Source organism: Salvelinus namaycush, chromosome 41 (genome assembly GCF_016432855.1).
Source record: "Salvelinus namaycush isolate Seneca chromosome 41, SaNama_1.0, whole genome shotgun sequence".
In the NCBI taxonomy this organism is placed as follows: Eukaryota; Metazoa; Chordata; class Actinopteri; order Salmoniformes; family Salmonidae; genus Salvelinus; species Salvelinus namaycush.
The window spans coordinates 5,799,381-5,820,596 of record NC_052347.1 but is presented as its reverse complement, the minus strand read 5'-3'; the positions used below and the strand labels follow the sequence as shown (position 1 = coordinate 5,820,596).

The following is a 21,216-nucleotide window of genomic DNA, read 5'->3' as shown; positions in this document are numbered from 1 at the left end:
AGAAAAATGCTCACCCTCTCTTTATCCCTCTATCCCTTTCTCCCCTCCGTTAAAATGCCAGTTAAGAGTCTTTCTTTCACCTATACGTTCTCGTTTGAGTTGCTCTTTACCTCGGGACACCTGTTGAGGGGAGGAGCAGTGCTCTCCGAGCCAGAGAGGCAGGGGGCCAGCGGGTCAGGAGGCACAGCGTCACAACACAAACAACATGTCCGCCATGAGAAGAGCTAGGCCACATCTCGTAAGGTAAACCCCAATGACATATGGACTACCTGAGTTGCAACAAATCCCAGGTGGACCCCCCCTCTAACATAATGAGGTGGTCTTCATTATATCCAGACCCAGTGAAAAGGAAAGGGGTGACGTGGTGGCGGTTGGTTATCCAAACACAGATATTGGCAGAGCGATTACATTCTCAGACTCAGTGAAAAACTTGACAATGTGATTGGTCAAGACCAATCTCCTGTCCCCTCCCGGACCCCCCCCCCCCCCCAATGGTCCGGCTCACTGTCTTAATTGGGTGCCATCTGACCCCCTCTTTAGCTCTTTACCAGTACAATGTGAGCCATGGAGCATTATCCCCCACCCACAGCCAGGAGCAATCAGAGCCCAATGCAAGCACACCGCCTGCCGTCCTGGGTATTACAGCTTATCTATTTCTCTTTTTCTATCACCCCACCTCGCCGCAATTCCAGAACACTGGCTGGCGGCAGTAGCTTAGCAACCAGCGAGACAGAGAGAATAACGGTATAGAGGGAGAGGGACAGTGATTCAATAAATGGACAAGCTTAGAGGCAGAGAGAGAGAGACAGAGACATTGTCTGGCTCCCACTTCCCCGCCCCTCCCCCCTCGTTTTTATCCCCCTCCTGCACTTTTAGAGGTACACAATTTCTCTCCTGCTCCATCACTCCACAATGGACAGGCCTGGGAGGGCCACTAAACAGGTCAGATTCAGATAAAGGAAGAATGGATCAAACAGGTCTACTGAATCCTTCTCTAAAGAAGAGATGGCAGAGAATGGATGTAAATAGTCCAGCCTACATGCCCACATACACAACAAGCAAAATATGCTCAAAGCCCCGTAAAGCTTTATCTGAAAACTAAACAAAGATGCAAACAACAATGATTACAAACACTTTTCTCTGCATTGTTATAACAGTGTATTGTTTTTGGCAATATGTTTTTTTATTTCTATCCATTTTTTATTTAATGTATCTTATTTTCATTCATACATTTGTTTAGTTTATATCTAAATGTATTCATTCATTTATTTCAGTTTTTTTTTTGGGGGGGGGGGGGGGGGCAGGGATATTGTCGAAAAGACTTCAAAAGATTAGCAGGCAATTTGAATGTCTTGAATCACACAGATGCTTGCTACCATTATAGTGAGAGACACATCTATGCCACTGACGTGTGGAGAATAGGCCAACAGCATATTCTTTAATATAATGCATATCCACACTCTAGTCTACATATTATGTCTTACAATTCTATTTCTATAAAGTCGCGTACACTTGTATGTCAAGAGCCTCTCTGAATCATAATCAGCATTGCATTTTGCAAGAATGAGGAAAAGCATTCTAATTGGTGATCCACTGGTTTGAGAGCAGACTACTAATACTACTACAGAGGTGGAGCAGGCGGAGAAAGTCAAGCAGTCAGTCCTAACCGGTCTCTCCAACATGGGAACTTTTTTTGACCGACTATGGATATTTTCTGGTTTATTATTAGCTTCTTCTGAAGTTCTTGGTAAGTATTTTCTTTTCCATTTAATCATTTGTATGTAATACGTTTTCCATTGCCATTCTATAAGACGTTTTCTATTCTAGAATGCCGACTGAATTTTAATTATACTTTTTGTTTTATCCTATGTTTTTAACAAGTAATAAGTCTTAAGTTCCAGATAAACTCAGAAACGATCGTTTTTGACGATTTTATTTGCTAAAACAATGAACTGTACTGCGCTACTGGAATGGAACATTGGACATGTTGATTCCTTAAAAGGGATCGCTAATTCGCGAGACGTTGTGCCAGAGTGCGCTCATATTTGTACAGGCCACACCTTTGCATCATAAGATAACACTTTCACATAGTATTTGTTTTGGCCTCCTGTTTTTATAGAAACAGTGCTATATAGACAAGAAATCACTTCAACATGCACAATAGCGAATAGCCTAATAATAATACTAATAATACTAGAAAAGGATATCTAACACATAATTAAACCTCAATACATCGAACAGACAACGCGTATACATCTCATAAAACTTTTTTTTTGATAGGACTGCAATCAGGTTTAAACCAACTGTTGCAAGACGTAATGTTTAACATCAGAGACTTATTGAGCAGCGTCAACATGACACATTTTAGCGTCATACAGTGGTGGAAATTCCTGCAGTGTGTGCGTCTTTCACTAGTATCGAATTGCCTGCATGACAGCTGTTGTACAAAACACTGTGCATGACAGGACAGGCTTGCAGCAGCAAGCAATAGCAAGCAGTATGGCGTAACAGAAGAGGAGAGAAGTGGAGCCTGGGGCAGAGAGGGGGCAGAGAGGAGGCAGAGGAGAAGGAACCAGCAGAGAGAGAAAATAGTGTGTGTGGTAGAGAAACGGAACCGTATGTGGCCCAACTAACTACTGAAGTAGTGAGCAAAGAAGAAGTGTAGTTTAAATGCAGAGTCAGTGTGGAGAAACGTCATGAGCCACAATTACTGGGCAAAACAGCAAGTAGAATAACATTGTCAGAAACACTCAAAGCTAATAAAGAATCAATCTAAAAGTGTCCATACAGCACATAGCCTATATGATTTCTATTCAAGTGTCCATATATAGCTTCTTTGATTCCCTCTACTGGACCTCCTACCGATTCACTCATGTTTATGTTGGTGTGTACTTCAGGCTCAAACATCTGCACATCTCGAGGGGTGAGCACCTGCAGACAGTGTTTGGCTATCCACCCTAGCTGTGCTTGGTGCTTTAAGGAAGTAAGTATACCCCTGGGAGACTATGCACACAAAGTGCTGTCATTTCCTAATGGTTCACCCTATATGGATGAAAATACCCTCAACTTAAAGTTAACATGCTGCACTTTAACACCATAGTCGTTGCATCATTTCAAATCCAAAGTTCTGGAGTACAGAGTCAAAAACAACAAAAAATGTGTCACTGTCCAAATACTGTATTCATCTACTGAACCCCCCTTCCATTGTATTGCATTTAGATGCACTTTTTTAATTGATCACTGTCCCTTTACTGGTTGTCTCATTGGGAAGTGTTACTCTCACCAGTGTGTGTGTTGTTTTCCTGGGGTCAGGAGTTTGGCCAAGGGGGCTCCAGTGTGTCCCGGTGTGACCTGAAGCAGAACCTGTTGGATGGGGGGTGTACGAAGGGGGGGCTAGAGTTCCCCTTCAGTAGCCTCAGTGTGCAAGAAAACACGCCCCTCAGTGACAAGGCATCGGGGGCTGCTGACGACGTCACCCAGATCAGACCCCAGAAACTCAGCCTCACTCTGAGACCAGGTACACTAACACAGCATAGGCTCACATGCGAACACCCATATACACTGGCTTCACAACTCATCTAAAGTACATTGAAGTACATCTTTCGCCTCTCCTCTCTCACAAATTCATCCACCTCCTTTTTATCCTTTGTACCCTACCTGCCCCCACCGCTTTTGACATTTTCCCACATCTCTCTCTCTTTCAGATGATGCCAGGCGTTTCACAGTGACAGTGAAGCAGGTGGAGGACTACCCGGTTGACCTGTACTATCTGATGGACCTCTCCTACTCCATGAAGGACGACTTGGCCCGCCTGCGTTCCCTGGGCAACCAGCTGGCTGCAGCCATGGGCCGCACCACCAGCAACCTGCGTATGGGCTTTGGGGCCTTTGTGGACAAGCCCCTGTCCCCATATATGTACACCTACCCTGAGGAAGCAATCAGTAACCCTTGTCTTGGGTGAGTGGGGGGTGGAGGGGACAGAGAGGTGGAGGAGGAGGGAGAGGAGGAGGAGATTGTTCAGAGTGGATTTTGATTCTGAAAAGGGTTGATATTCTGTGTTGAAGCTCAAACTTCCTCAGGATGTGTCTTTGTTAATAGCTGTCAAATTGTGTCTAACAGCAATGTATTTATCTTTCTTTCTCCATCTCTCGTCACCTTTTTTTTTGTCAATTTCCTGTTTTCGGCATGGCATGGGGTGTGATGTGTAGGATCCAGACGCGGTGCCTGCCTCAGTTTGGCTACAAGCACGTGCTGTCGCTGACCAAGCAGGTGGAGCGCTTCACCGAGGAGGTGGCGAAGCAGCAGGTGTCTCGTAACAGAGACTCTCCAGAGGGAGGCTTCGACGCGGTCATACAGGCAGTGGTGTGCAAGGTGATAAATACACACACACACACACACACACACACACACACACACACACACACACACACACACACACACACACACACACACACACACACACACACACACACACACACACACACACACACACACACACACACACACAGAGAGACAGTGGTTTAGAAAACAGCACACAAACTTGAATACATACCGTTTCTCTCCTCTCCTCTTCTTTCCCTCTCTCTCCCTCCGTCTGTCACTAGGACAAGATAGGCTGGCGTGGGGATGCCTCCCACCTGTTGGTGTTTACTACCGACGCTACGACACACATAGCCTTGGACGGCCGGCTGGCTGGTCTAGTGCAGCCCAATGATGGACAGTGTCACATCGGCAGAGACAACAACTATGACAAGTCGTCAACCCTGGTAAGTGGCGTGTGTCAGGGAGTTTGTGTTGGAGTTCTATTCTTCTGTTATCACCAGAGAAACGTTACGATAACGATGGTCTCCTCCTTCAGGACTACCCCTCTCTGGCTCTGATCACAGAGAAGATGTCGGAGAACAACATCAACCTCATTTTCGCTGTGACCAACAATGTGATGCCCCTCTACCAGGTGAGTACAGGGTCACCGTGGTTACTAGGTGTAGGGTTATGGTACAGTACCTATTATGTCCCCTTGGACCCTCTTTCCTCAGAACTACAGCCAGCTCATTCCTGGCACCACAGTTGGAACGCTGTCGGATGACTCTGGGAATGTGATCCAACTCATCCTGGATGCTTACGAGGTAAGAGACAGCCGTATATGTGCGAGTTGGGTTTTGATTTCAATCATGCCCAGTCATGCCCACTTTACCATTAACACGAGTTGGTAACACCTAGGGAGAATTGTCATGCACTGAGAGACAGCTGCGCTGAGTGCTCTCTATCCAGTCGTAGCAGCAGAATCAGCCTACAGCCCGGCCATTTACAGACAACAGAACTACCCATTAGCATGTAGCGCCTCGTAGACAATGTCATGTTGAAAGGACAGGAGCAAACATCACCAAAAACAACTGCCATAAAAAATACTGATACTCTAGAAAGCAGGAAATGCCTTGAGCTTGTCATGCTGCGTCATGCGTTGCTAAGCCATTCGTCACGTACATTGGCTGTTTGAGATATTTCAAGAGGAACACACAACATTAGCGAACATAACACTCCCACTTCAAACTCTCATTGCTTCTAGCATTTCTTAATGAGGACGTGGAAAGTGAGGCTAAAGGAGTGAGTTCAGCCCCCCTTAAATTCTCAAACAGTCTATTTGACTTCCCACGAGCCCGTGTGTGACAGATAGAACACTGTATATACACACTGTATCCATTTCCACAGAGACTAAGAGTAGAGGTTTTCTGAATCGTTTATGTTTCTGATTGAGTTCTTTCTGACCTCTGCCCTCTGCCCATTGACCCCTGACCTGTGGAGTAGAGGATCCGTTCCAAGGTGGAATTGGAGTTGCTGGGTGTTCCAGAGGAGCTGGCTCTGTCCTTCAACGCCACCTGCCTCAACGGAGAGCTCATCCAGGGACTCAAGTCCTGCTCCGGACTTAAGATCGGAGACACAGTCAGTACCTGTACCACTCACCATCTGGATGATAAATGCTGGCCTAGTGTCAGATCTTAGGTATAGGAATAATGCTCTGTTCTTACTGCAAAGTTCAAATGTAACCTGCTGTATCACACACCTTTACCCCAGGTGTCGTTCAGTGTGGAGGCCAGGTTACGCGGCTGCCCTAAGGAGAAGAACCGTACCTTCACCATTAAACCCGTGGGCTTCAAGGACGCCCTGGAGGTTACGGTCCACTTCGCCTGCGGGTGTGACTGTGAGGCCACAGCCCAGCCCGAGAGCCCTCTCTGTAACCAGGGAAATGGGACCTACGAGTGTGGTGTATGCCAGTGTCACCCGGGGCGCCTGGGAGACCGCTGTGAGTGTGCCGACGGGGACTACAGGCCCTCAGACCAGGGCAACTGCAGCCCCAAACCTGAGGGCCCCATCTGCAGTGGGAGGGGAAACTGTGTGTGTGGACAATGCTCCTGCCACACTAGTGGCTTTGGAAAGGTGTGGGGCAAGTACTGCGAGTGTGACGACTTCAACTGCCTGCGCTTCAAAGGAGAGATCTGCTCAGGTGAGTGGATAGACCACTGTGGTGTCTGTCAAGGAGGCAGCCATGTTGGTTTCTTTTTGTGTGATTTTTTAACCCCTTTTTGTAACATTCCTTGTCTGTGTTTACTTTAGAGTTAGGGTTTTTGGCAGACTTATGGTTTTAGCAGGATAGAGGAGATTTCCATAGAACATGTCCACAATGCCTCAGTTGACCCGTATCCAGACCTCTCTCTTTTACTGTTAATTTAACCTATTCGATTATTAGCTTGGCTTTAATCGTAGTTGATCCATTGTTACTACAGTTTCTTAGTTAATACCATATACAGTGGCAAGAAAATTATGTGAACCCTTTGGAAATACCTGGATTTCTGCATAAATTGGTCCTACATTTTGATCTGATCTTCATCTAGGTCACAACAATAGACAAACACAGTCTGCTTAAACTAATGACACACAAACAATTATACATGTTCATGTCTTTATTGAACACACCGTGTAAACATTCACAGTGCAGGGTGGAAAAAGAATGTGAACCCTTGGATTTGATAACTGGTTGTCCCTCCGTTGGCAGCAATAACCTCAACCAAACTTTTTCTGTGGTTGTGGATCAGACCTGCACAACGGTCAGGAGGAATTTTGGACCATTCCTCTTTACAAAACTGTTTCAGTTCAGCAATATTCTTGGGATGTCTGGTGTGACCTACTCTCTTGAGGTCATGCCACAGCATCTCAAATCGGGTTGAGGTCAGTACTGAGCCACTCCATAAGATGTATTTTCTTCTGTTGAAGCCATTCTGCTGTTGATTTACTTCTGTGTTTTGGGTCGTTGTCCTGTTGCGTCACCCAACTTCTGTTGAGCTTCAATTGGTGGACAGATAGCCTAACATTCTCCTGCAAAATGTCTTGATAAACTTGGGAATTCATTTTTCCGTTGATGATAACAAGCTGTCCAGGTCCTGAGGCAGCAAAGCAGCCCCAAACCATGATGCTCCCTCCACCATACTTTACAGTTGGGTGTTGGTGTGCTGTGCCTTTTTTTCTCCACACATAGTGTTGTGTGTTCCTTCCAAACAACACAATTTTAGTTTCATCTGTCCACAGAATATTTTGCCAGTAGCGCTACTGGAACATCCAGGTGCACTTTTGCAAACTTCAGACGTGCATGAATGTTTTTTTTGGACAGCAGTGGCTTCTTCCATGGTGTCCTTCCATGAACACCATTCTTGTTTAGTGTTTTACGTATCGTAGACTCGTCAACAGAGATGTTAGCATGTTCCAGAGATTTCTGTAAGTCTTTAACTGACACTCTAGGGTTCTTCTTAACCTCATTGAGCATTTTGCGCTGTGATCTTGCAGTCATCTTTGCAGGACGGCCACTTCTAGGGAGAGTAGCAACAGTGCTGAACTTTCTCCATTTATAGACAATTTGTCTTACCTTGGACTGATGAACATCAAGGCTTTTAGAGATACTTTCCAGCTTTATGCAAGTCAACAATTCTTAATCTTAGGTCTTCTGAGATCTATTTTGTTCGAGGCATGGTTCACATCAGGCAGTTCTTCTTGTTAATAGCAAACTCAAATTTTGTGAGTGTTTTTATAGGGCAGGGCAGCTCTAACCAACATCTCCAATCTTGTCTCATTGATTGGACTCCAGGTTAGCTGACTCCTGACTCCAATTAGCTTTTGGATAAGTCATTAGCCTAGGGGTTCACATACTTTTTCTGGCCTACACTGTGAATGTTTAAATATTATTATTCAATATAGGCAAGAAAAATACAATAATTTGTGTGTTATTAGTTTAAGCACCCTATGTTTGTCTATTGTTGTGACTTAGATGAAGATCAGATCAAATTTGATGAGCAATTTATGCAGAAATCCAGGTAATTCCAAAGGGTTCACATACTTTTTCTTGCCACTGTAAATAGTAGATTAATATCGGCTTAAACCAAGCTGTAAAATAAGGTGTTACTCCACATTCTTATTATATGCCATATACTGAACGTTGTTGGCTTTGAAATAGACCGAGAAGACTACACAATGTTATGTAGCAATAAACAGAGAACGCAGTGGTTCACCATTGGTCGATGACTTTGACCTCTAACGTTTGCTCAAATTCACTATGCTTACTGCACTGTAGCGCCAATGGACATACCTAGTCTGCTCTTACACTTAGATTGTATTACGAGGGTGAAAACATTCGAAGGAAACGGAACATGTTTACAATATACTTACTCACAAGACGTTATTCAGATTTTTCTAATCAAAACCACATCTTCTTCCCATGATCATTTGAGCGTAGTAAACGAGCTCACAGCGCTCACTGATTCCATCAATCTTCTACCCACTCTTGGGAATGAAGTATGAGGTGTCATCACTGATCATCTCTCCCTACTGCACGCCTGCACAGCACACCCGTTGTGAAATCAAAGTAGAGCATTGCAATAGGTCCTGTCATTGGATAATTGAATGTTGCTGCATAGCAGATGAGTCATGGTGCTGTTGCTACATTTATATACAGTGACATTCGAGAGTTGACACACCTACTCATTCCAGGGTTTTTCTTTATTTTTTACTATTTTCTACATTGTAGAATAATAGTGAAGACATCAACACTATGACATAACACACATGGAATCATGTCGTAACCAAAAGAAAGTGTTAAACAAATTCAAGTATATTTTATATTTGAGATTCTTCAAAGTAGAGACCCTTTGTCTTCATGGCAGCTTAGCACACTCTTGGCATTCTCTCAACCAGCTTCATGAGGTAGTCACCTGGAATGCATTTAAATTAAACAGGTGTGCCGTATTAAAAGATAATTTGTGGAATTTCTTTCCTTCTTAATGCGTTTGAGCCAATCAGTTGTGTTGTGACAAGGTAGGGGTGGTATACAGAAGATAGCCCTATTTGGTAAAAGACTAAGTCCGTATTATGACAAGAACACCTCAAATAAGAGAAACGACAGTCCATCGTTACTTTAAGACATGAAGGTCAGTCAATCTGGAACATTTCAAGAAAGTTTAAAGTTTCTTCAAGTGCAATCGCAAAAACCATTAAGCGCTATTATGAAACTGGCTCTCATCAGGACCACCACAGGAAAGGAAGAACCAGAGTTACCTCTGCTGCAGAGGATAAGTTCATTATAGTTAACTGCACCTCAGATTGCAGCTCAAGTAACAGGCACATCTCAACATCAACTGTTCAGAAGAGACTGCATGAATCAGGCCTTCATGGTCGAATTGCTGCAAAGATACATTACTAAAGGACACCAATAATAAGAAGAGACTTGCTTGGGCCAAGAAACATGAGCAATGGACATTAGACCGGTGGAAATCTGTCTTTTGGTCTGATGAGTCCAAATATGAGATTTTTGGTTCCAACCGCCATGTCTTTGTGAGAAGCAGAGTAGGTGAACGGATGATCTCCGCATGTGTGGTTCCCACCGTGAAGCATGGAGGAGGTGTGATGGTGCTTTGCTGGTGACACTGTCTTATTTATTTAGAATTCAAGGCAAACTTAACCAGCATGGCTACCACAGCATTCTGCAGTGATACGCCATCCCATCTGGTTTGCGCTTAGTGGGACTAGCATTTGTTTTTCAACAGGACAATGACCCAACACACCTCCAGGCTGTGTAAGGGCTATTTGACCAATAAGGAGAGTGATGGAGTGCCGCATCAGATGACCTGGCCTACACAATCACCCGACCTCAACCCAGTTGAGATGGTTTGGGATGAGTTGGACCGCAGAGTGATGGAAAAGCAGCCAACAAGTGCTCAGCATATGTGGGAACTCCTTCAAGACTGTTGGAAAAGCATTCCAGGTGAAGCTGGTTGAGGGAATGCCAAAAGTGTGCAAAGCTGTCATCAAGGCAAAGGGTGGCTACATTGAAGAATCTCAAATATATTTTGATTTGTTTAACGCTTTCTTTGGTTACTACATGATTTCATGTGTGTTATTTCATGTCTTCACTATTATTCTACAATGTAGAAAATTGTAAAAAATAAAGAAAAACCCTTGAATGAGTAGGTGTGTCCAAACTTTTGACTGGTACTGTATGTGTTGGCTGTAGCTATAACTCTGTGTTTTAACCACAGCCGTTCCCTTAGGGATGGACTGAGCTTTATTAGACAACCAGGACTTTGCTTATGGTAACAGAGGTTGAAGTCAGATTGGCCAATCGCTGTTGTAATCACTGAAAGAATGAGAGGCACTGGATACCTGTAGAGAAGTTATGTCTGTTACTCTTTCAGGGAAAGAGCTATGTAGTCTATTATAGTAATTTTACTGAAAATACACTGTTTGATTCCCTCCATAAGATATCCCTTGTTGTCAAATAGATGGTTGCCATTAGTTCCCAGCGTAGCCCTGAGTCTGTCGTCCTAGGAATGAGGATGTTCCCATGGTCAACCGCTTCACATGTTTGTTTTCACATTGCCCAGACATTTCCTCATCCCTCTCTCCATTCACCCAGCCATAGCATGCCTCCACAGGGATTTAGACAGGAAGACAGGTGGGTCTGAGTCATGTGAGACAGCATCTCTTAACCTAAGCAGTCTGGCCCTTTGGGAAGGCACTATAAAAAGGGCCTTCCCAAAGGCTGAACAAGAGGGGCAATGTGCACCGGAATATTTTTCCTATTGCAGCAACCAGCTGCAATAGGACTGTGAGTTTGGTCAATGTTTGGGCATATAGCTGAACCAACATACATTCTATTCTACTTTATCTGCATATTTCCCAGTGTAAAATGAAACTCTTCACGACAGTATATTACATATATCATCAGGCCTTTCTTTGAGGGCCTAGTTACACCCAAACGCAGTTGTCTGAAACTCCTGGTGTACAGGCCACATCAAGCCTGCAAGTCACATTATGATGTGTAATTCCTATTTGAATCCAACTAGTGAGGATACCCAACAATTGGAACTTTCAATCACCCACAACCTGCATTGAGAATTACTGACAGGGTAGAAAATATTGATTATTGAGACAACCTAAATCATATAAACTGGAACAGCCATCTCAGTAACGGGTACAAAAAGTCCAACTACTAACAGATTGGATTAGTGTCACGGCCGTTTAAAGGAGTGGACCAAGGCGCAGCGTTTTGAGCGTACATACTTATTTACCGGTGTCGCCAACAAAAACAATCAATATCAAACTGACACGTGACGCCAACATAGTGCATCCAGGCAACTAACAAGGACAACTACCCACAAAACCAACTTGGAAAATGGCAACCTAAATAGGCTCCCCAATCAGAGACAACGATAAACAGCTGCCTCTGATTGGGAACCCATCCAGGCCACCATCAACCTAATTACCCCTAGACAATACAAAATCCCCATAGATAACAAAAACCCTAGACAAGACAAAAACCCATAGACAATACAAAAACTAAACAAACCACCCGTGTCACACCCTGACCTAACCAAATAATAAAGAAAACAAATATAACTAAAGTCAGGGTGTGACGATTAGTTTTGAAAAATGTACATTTTTTTATGTTTGTGTAGCATAAGATTAATCAACCAATCAATGTACATGCAAAAACAGAGATATTGAAACAAACAATTCTGAAAATCAACCTGCAATAGAGCATGCTGGGAAATATAATAACGATGGGTGTGGTTTTTAGCAAACATATTTGTAATTTTACTCCAAAGGAAAACATGAACTTGTAGTTCGTCTCAACAAGTTCATGTACATTCAGCTCAATGTGAGCAAAGTTTGTTGAATGAACAAACCTTCACACATTAGCTACATTTATTTGCCTTCAATTCACAGAATAATGCTGAGTAAGCAATTGGTTAGGTTGGCTTTTTTGTGTGAAATATTATGTATGGTGCTTAGGGTGAAGTCAGGACTTGGGAGTGGGATATATTTATGTTAAAACAGTAATTACTGTCTTAACTCAGCATTATCTATGGTTTCGTCAGTGGAAAATATGTTGTTTGTGGGATTGTGGTCTTAGTCATTGACATGTACTCTTGTCTATGGTTGGCACAGAAATGCAACAGTCCAGAACTCCATATTTAGTGAGTAGAGCACGCTGAAGGAGACTCAACTTAGTCAGCCTGTGTCTCTGGAGTCTTGTTGGCATTACGTCATTGCTGTGTGACGAACAGTATAGTATAAGAGTCCCTGGGCCCAGCTCAGTTTGAGTCTCCCCCGTCCTCCCAACCACAGGCCCTCCCACATCCCCCGGAGGGTGTGTATTTTTCCCTCTGCTCTGGAGCTGGGGCTGTGGCTGTGGAAGTGGAGCACAATGGAGCAGGAGTCAGCAAGCACATCCACAGGGCACACAAACAGACAAGAGAGAACAGGAAAGTTAGCATTCCTCTGGCACCCTGCCCTCTCTCTTTCTATCCTCTCTATCTCCCTCTTTTAAAGTTAATCTCCCACTCATCTCCTCTCTCTTTTAAATGTTTTATTATTCTCTCATCGGTGTCTTTACAGTACCCCCCCCCCTCTCTCTCGTGCTCTTTCTTTTTCTCTCCCTCTCTCTCTCTTTCTTTATATTTATGTTTATGACTTCCTCCACCACTTCGCTCTCATTCGCTCTGTCCTCCCTCCTGGACTCCATGTTTATGTGTCTCTGTAGTTCATGTTTACGACTTGATAAATGGGAGGATTAGAGTGCCGTTAGATATGCATGCCAAATGGCACCCTGTTCCCTATATAGTGCACTACTTTTGACCAGGGCCCATAGGGCTCACGTCAAAAGTAGTGCACTGTGTAGGGAATAGGGTTCCATTTGGGATGTATCCCTAGAAACTCATTCCCATGTCTCTGACTCGACCCTACAACAAGTACAGTAGAGAGAACAAGGCACAAGCATGAACTCACTGTACGGATGAGGTAGAGTATAAGGAGCATTAGCCAAACACAAGAACGTTTTAAAGAGAGGAAAACCGGGACTTTCTTTACTATGTATTGATTGTGTCCCAGTCAAAAGCATTCAGTTGGGTTCGTGCTCTGTTTGTGGGATACATACCGTAAAACATTAACCAGCTCAACTCAGACAGCTTATGTGCCTGCAAGACGGTAAAGCGACTTTTTATACCTAGCTGCCTCTTTCATTACAAACACACACACACACTCACTTATCTCATAGTGATGACAGAGTAGGGTGTGGGGACTGGGGAATTTTGCTGACGGAGGTGGTTTCACCTGAAAACAACAATGCCCATGTCTCTGAGGTCCTGTTTTTAGAGTTACAGACCTCTGTTCAGTTTCCAGTGGACACTCTAACCCAGTTGAGCTCTGAGACAGTGACTCAGTTTGTCTCTGCTCTTCGTCATTCATTGCCCAGCCCTGTTGCATTAACCTTCAGCCGGTATGTCTGTCTGAGGGCAATCAAACAATCATTTCTCAATTTTGCTGGCTGGTCTGAGAGATATTGTGGAGGCTCCAGGGTGTGGTCATCACATCCAGAGATGGTCCCAGTGTTGGGAGGGGATGAGTGGGATGGATTACCAGTTTGCTTCATTAAGAAGGGAGCTTATCCTGCCATTGTCTGCACTGTCTGGTCATGAATTGATGACTTAATGTTTTGGGAATTATTACTCAATATGGACTCATCACACATGTGCCTGCCTGCCCATACTCTCAATACACTCATTAATACAGAGACAAACACATGCAGAATTGCTGACAATTATACTGAACAAAAATAGAAACACAACATGCAACAATTTCAAAGATTTTACTGAGTTACAGTTCATATGAGGAAATAAGTCAATTGAAATGAATTCATTAGGCCCTCATCTATGGATTTCACATGACTGGGAATACAGATATGCATCTGTTGGTCACAGACAGCTTAAAAACAATGGGCCTCAAAATGGGCCTCAGGATCTCGTCACATTATTTCTGTGCATTAAAATTGACATTGATAAAATGCAATTGTGTTCGTTGTCCGTAGCTTATGCCTGTCCATACCATAATCCCATCACCACCATCGGGCAATCTTTTCACAATGTTGACATCAGAAAACCGCTCACCCACTGTAGAATAACTATCTTCAAAGTAATGACTTGTGACGTCGGGTTTGAAACGAAAGCTTCTTTTAGTAATACTACTTGTTCACGTTACATTTAACAACTTCAGATTCTACAAAACAATAAAAGAAAGTTGCTAGTGAAAGTCAGGATAATCACTTGTCACTTGTACATAACTGGCGCGTTCTCTCTCTCTACCTCCTGTCGCAAGGCCTTCTGGAACTTGCCGTCAATAGCGTAATGCAATACTAACCAATACAACAAAATATGTATGTAGTTCTCTCAATCTCCAACACACGAATTCTAATACAATTCCATATGTAAATAACTCTAAAGAAAATATCTTTAGATACAGCTCAATGAATTAACTGTAAACATTAACTCATTAACTCATTAAAGTAACAACACCCACACAACGCCATACACGTAGTCTGCGGCTGGACGCCAAATTCTCCAAAATGACATTGGAGACGGCTTATGGTGGACATTCCTGTAGTCAGCATGCCAGTTGTACGCTCCCTCAAAACTTGAGACATCTGTGATATTGTGTTGAGTGAAAAACTGCACATTTTAGAGTGGCCTTTTATTGTCCCCCAGCACAAGGTGCACCTGTGTAATCATCATGCTGTTTAATCAGCTTCTTGATATGCCACACCTGTCAGGTGGATGGATTATCTTGGCAAAGGAGAAATGCTCACTTACAGGGATGTTAACAAATTTGTGCACAACATTTGAGAGAAATAAGCTTTTTGTGCATATGGAACATTTCTGGGATCTTTTATTTCAGCTCATGAAACATGGGACCAACACTTTACATGTTGGGTTTCTGTTTTAGTTAAGTATAGATACAATCTGGCAAAAACACATGCACAACCACTCACATACACATTGCTTAGAAATTCAAAACATTCCAGGCCAGGGTTGTAATTGCACTCATGGGTTTGTCCAGTACTGATAACGTGATGTATAAGAGAAAGATAAACCTAATGTACAAAATATACATTATTACTGTCTCTAAGTTAGACATAAAATGTCCATAAAAAATGGCCCATCCTCACTCTCTGTGTCTACCAGGCCATGGGAAATGTGACTGTGGCTTCTGCAAGTGTGGCTCTGATTGGATGGGGGAGAACTGTAACTGCACAACCCGGACAGACACCTGCATGTCCAGCATGGGCCTGCTGTGCAGCGGCCGGGGCCAGTGTGTGTGTGGGGCCTGTGAGTGCACCCAGCCAGGGGCCTACGGGGCCACTTGTGAGAGGTGTCCAACCTGCCCTGATGCCTGCAGCATCAAGAAGTGAGTAAATACAGGGGGCAGTATAACTGCCTACACACAGATACTGTATGAGTACATGTGATAGGGGTGATAATAAAATGGTGATGCAATAAGGGAAAGGAGGATGATTATGATGAAGAAGTTGATGATGATGTATTAACATTGTGTTGTATCTGCAGGGAATGTGTTGAATGTCAGCACTTCAAGAGAGGCCGTCTCTTTGAGGAGAAAAGCTGTGCCCGAATCTGCAGGGATGAAATTCAGAAGGTGGAAGAACTAGGTAAGAACTATTACACAATGTTCCCTTATTGTGTGTTCAACATGCGCTCCACGCAACAGATTGCATTATTTACAGTGCGTGTTAACGTGCTTGATGATCTCACATCTTCCTATGATGTGAGCGGCAGGTAGCCTAGTGGGCTAGTGGGCTGGGCCAGTACCTGGAAGGTTGCTGGTTCGAACCACTGAGCCGACCACGTGAAATGTTTGTCAATGTGCCCTTGAGCAAAGCACTTAAACCTAATTGTTCCTTTAAGTAGTTTAAAGCATGTTATATAAACTGGGTGTTAACAACCCACATTGAGTCCCCAATTTCTCTACAGTATCAGAGCTTGTTCTTCCTGAGGAAACTCTGCAGTTTCAGGATGGATATGACGCTGATGACCATTTTCTGGAGATCATTCATCGAATCCATGTTAACATTCAATATGATCTGCTGATTCGGTAATCTAAACCTGAAGAACCAGAACAGGCTGAGTAACATTGTGAAACCAGGTAGCAGGATCATTGGTATGAACTTACAGTAACGGACCTTTCTCGCCAGCAACATACATGAATCATACACAAGGAGCCATCCATTCTGAGACTCCTAGCATCTCCCGTTTGATACATTTCTGTATGCTTCCCTTAGAGAGCAGATACAGGCTCCCAAGGTTTAAAACAAATAGCTCAAAACTCTCCTTCATCACAGCTGCTATTAGCTTTCTCAATATGCGGTAGGACTGTACTGTTTTGGTACAGACTGGTTTATTCATGTCTGGTTTAGAGGTCTAATTCCTATGGACACTGCTGTTTATATTGTATTTGTTTGTCTGTATATTTAATGATATGTGTCCATTGATTTTACTATGTGCTGCAAAATAAATATAATTAACCTCCAGCTCCTCATCTTGTCTCTCTCTCTCTCTCTCTCCTTATCCTCCACTTGGTTCTAACCCCCTATAACCCTCTCTTTCATCCCAGTCTTCTATGAGAAGAATGCTGTGAACTGCACCTATAAGGATGAGAATGACTGTGTAGAGCGCTTCCAGTACTACGAGGATGCCAGCGGAAAGTCCATCCTGTATGTCATGGAGCCTGGTGAGTGTGTCCATCCGTGTGTGAATGGGTCTGAGTTCTGTGCTCATATGTACAGCATGTGATATGCGTTTGGCAGGGTCTGGATGAGAGTGAATTCCTTTAGTTATCTGGAGAATAGTTGTGTGTGTAGAAATAATGTGCATTACTATGTGTGCATAGGACTAAAGCCGGGAGCTGTAGGAGGAGTCGATTTTTCTCCCTAGCTAAGAATAGTGTGTTCCTGGGTGCCACGTCAGTCTTTGTCTTTGTGGCTGGCAGACACCACTAGAGAGTAGAGCAGGTACAGAGGGGGCAGAATGGTTCTCTAAAGCTGATAATAGCACTCAGCCCTGCCACCCCTGGTAGTCTTCTCCCCTCTGACACGCACCCAAGAGGAACAAAGACAACCCCAAAGCCAGAGCGAGGTGCATTAACGCTAGTCCCCTATTGCAGACACAAATGTCATCCACCCAAACCCTCCCCTCCTCCTCATCTCTCTCCATCTCTTTTCCCTGCTCAATCCTCTCTCTTCTCTCTCCTCCTGTTTTCTTCTCTCTCTTTCAGACTGCCCTAAAGGGCCTGATATCCTGGTGGTTCTCATGGCAGTGGCGGGGGCCATCTTGTTTCTGGGTCTGGCTGGCTTGCTCATCTGGAAGCTGCTGGTCACCATCCACGACCGCCGAGAGTTCGCCAAGTTTGAGGAGGAGAGGGCTAAGGCCAAATGGGATACGGTGAGTCCGACTATGCTTTTAAGACAAAGCTGCCATCTGATGGAGAAAATATGAATGGCCAGAATATTTATCCATGTCAAGATGACACGTCCTCTATTTGTTTCTATTTTCCAGGCTAACAACCCCTTGTACAAAGGAGCCACCACCACTTTCACCAATGTGACCTACCGTGGGAACTCTTGAGGGACTCTTGACCAATCACAATCAGCAAAACTCAGGGGTTTATAAGAGAGATGCAATGTAGTGACACAGATGGGGTTGGTGAGGCGGACCCTCTCCACTGTCGTGATAAAGTGTGCTGACTCTACAGTCAGTGAAATGCGTTTGTTGATATTACACTGTAGTGATGGTATTGTATATATCATGTAAAAACCAAAGCATTACAACTGCCTTATCCAACATTTCGATATCAGTCCAAATTATGGCAGGGCCTCGAGGACCCCTATTTCACCCACAAAGTGTGACGTCATTCCCATAATAAGGCCTGGTATAGTTCAGAGATCCCAAACCTAACTTTAGACAGAAAGACTGTTATGCTCTGTAGTTGTTTCATGAAATTGCACTGCACACACCACAGCACACTTGCCCACAGGCCTCTTTTACCAACAAACGGGTTGTAGTATGTTATTATGGAACCAAACTGCTTGCTTCTACTGCCACGGTTTACTTGCGCTGTGACACTGAACTCAGGTATTCACACTGTATTACAAAAAGGTCAAGTCCAATACCTGTAATAAATAGCCACATGGGATATCATGAGTGAATGATGTTTAGTTTAATGGTGCTGGTGCCCAATTTATGCTGTATGTTAAAATATGGAAATGTTACATTTAATGTGTTTTGGGAATGAGTGGCTTTTTGGTTAGATGATTGGTTTTACTATGTTGATTAAAAAAAAAGTGAAATCACTCATCCATTTTTCTGTCTTTTTTTTTTTAGCAATTTCACTCTGCTGAGAAACATTATAGAAAAAATGATCTGCTTTTGCGTTTTGCTTTTATATATAACATCATGTTTGTAATTGAATGAGTATCAATAACACATTGTGCAAACCAGTACAAACACGATTTGCCATGGATAAAGATACGGAGATTTCTGCGCATGTGCAGGATTTCCACTCCGCTGCCTATGTAGCTGTTGCTCAGCGCTCCTTTGCCGCTTCACCCAACCGTAACATGAGCATCTCGTAATTATATACAGATCTCCGGTTTCAGACACTTGCGAATTAAAAAGTTACATTGGCAGGTGCACAGTGCACTGCTAAAATGCTGGCTAACCCCTAAAGTACATTGGTGTTTTGCCATAGGTATATAATTACCTCTGTCTAAATAAAATTATTCAAAATACTTTACGAGAGAGCTTGACTTAGCCATAGGTGACTATTAGCTTATTTTATATATATATATATATATATATATATATAGTTGTGGATTGTTTCAAATTACATGTGCGTAGGCCTATGGCTATTAGGGAAGCCAGCAATTTGGGCAGTGCGTGTGGCAATAGGCTTAGCTGATTATTGAGTTGCAGCTGCTAGTAAAAAGCATTTAAAATGTGTGAAGATAATGTGTCTCGACTATAATTTTAAATGTTGAGACAAGCAGAAGAGGAATGCATGCTCTCTCCAGAATGTGCTCCACTGTCACCCGCCAATTCTTGCACATTCATTGTTTCATTGTGTGAATTGCTTGCCCCTTGTTTATTATGATCAATTTCCCATTACATATGTAACCAGTAGGCCTAACTAATGTACAGGCAATCCCCATCATTTGGTTACATTCATTTCTATTATTAATTTCTGGTACTGTACATCTCGGTTGTTTTGCTCTAGGATTCCCACAAGCCACACAATACTTGTCAGAAGGTAGCCCAGACACTTCAAAACAAACTTTGTTTCGATTTTTTCACTATCTGTTTTTCCATGTATGAATCTGTTATTCAATGCGTTTCAATGGGACAATAGCAGGCCAAATTCAATGTTTCATCAAAAAATTGTATTATATTTATTTTTGATACCTAAAGGGGTTGTAAAATTCTAAATCAAATAGCTAAATTATCCTTGGTATGACCATCTTAAAACAATTCCATATGTTAGCCGAGTAGAGGGACATCCCAAGGATTTCCAGAGGGGCGGTGCAAAGTCTTATTTATCTTCTAAAGGATTTGGTTGGCGGAGTGCATCCAACTTTTAGGTGCATACACCACCACCTACTATACTGGTGTGTGAGGCCATTCACGACCTATCTACATTACATTTTTGATACACTTCTCACATTTAGGAATCTCCCCTCCTACACACTGCTGCAACATACCCAGAAGCTTGATACCTAAAACACTGTCGTATTTTCAGGAACAAAATCTCTCACGGGATACCTTACACTTCCTAACTTGACCTTGTCGGGCAAAGACTCCACATCAAAACTCAGCAGGACAGACAATGTCTTCTCAAATTTCCCACGCTCTCCACCGGGTCTGCGTCGCACCATACGGTGGGTGTCGCAGACACCGCGAATCTTCCATTTCAACTGATCCTCCTCAACACAATGCCATCCCTGTTATCACTCCTTTCAACTCCACCCTGCTCCAGAGAGCAAAGCAAGTCACATTTCTTGTCCCTAACCGCATGATCCGGAGCGCCCGCTCCCTCTGGACTGAAGAAACACAATAAATCATCACTATTCCACTCAGAGTTACTTTCAACAGTCCCCAACCTCTTCTCCATCCAACCTGACACCACATATGGATTAGTCAAAATGCAAGGATCGATTCCCTCCACAAATCTCAGTCCCACTGGGCCAGAATCATCCTTTTCATCCTCGGGACGCTCGGCGATCCTCACCGCAGGTACTACATCCATAAACTCGTCAGGTTCCACCTCTGAGCTACTATAGGACGTATCCCTCTTTTTGCACTTGGCGCCAACCTCCCTCACCACACCGCTGCCCTCTCCACTCAGCTTCTTCTCGGTGGTCATCACTGCACCTGCCACCACAATGAATTCACCCTCACCTTCCTACTCTAGCTCTTCCAAAAGTTCTGTGCAAATCTCAATTAATTATTCCCTCAAAACATAATCCCCTTTTTCCCTTATCCACCATCTTCTCCTTCACCAGATCTTCCAGAAGGTTTGTGCAATCCCACACTCCATATATATTCATCTGCTGCACTTTTTTCCTTGCCCGCCATCATCTTTCATCCTACCTCCATTCATCCCCACGCGGAGATCTCACCAGCAGCCACGTTCTCGATCACAATGCCAAATGTAGGGCTATGGCGCGCTCAAATGGTGTAACAGAGTACTCACAGGCAATGCTGATTTACTGACTATAGTGGGATATCTCGTTGACAATGTAGTCTTTGCTTCAATTTCTCTGGACATTCCTTCCGG

The 21,216-nt window shown here is 43.5% G+C and overlaps 1 protein-coding gene across 1 annotated transcript; it reads left to right on the top strand.

Annotated features, from left to right (window-relative positions):
* Positions 1-1,648: 1,648 nt before the first annotated feature.
* LOC120034336 (integrin beta-3-like) lies at positions 1,649-18,671 on the top strand. The gene is made up of 15 exons (XM_038980856.1): positions 1,649-1,747; positions 2,898-2,983; positions 3,313-3,517; positions 3,705-3,957; positions 4,209-4,371; positions 4,605-4,766; positions 4,859-4,954; positions 5,037-5,126; positions 5,806-5,940; positions 6,073-6,502; positions 15,558-15,780; positions 15,939-16,039; positions 17,002-17,118; positions 17,662-17,828; positions 17,943-18,671. The coding sequence occupies exons 1-15, from the start codon at positions 1,681-1,683 to the stop codon at positions 18,009-18,011; spliced, it is 2,364 nt and encodes a 787-aa protein (XP_038836784.1). The 5' UTR covers positions 1,649-1,680; the 3' UTR covers positions 18,012-18,671.
* The last annotated feature ends 2,545 nt before the right edge of the window (positions 18,672-21,216 follow it).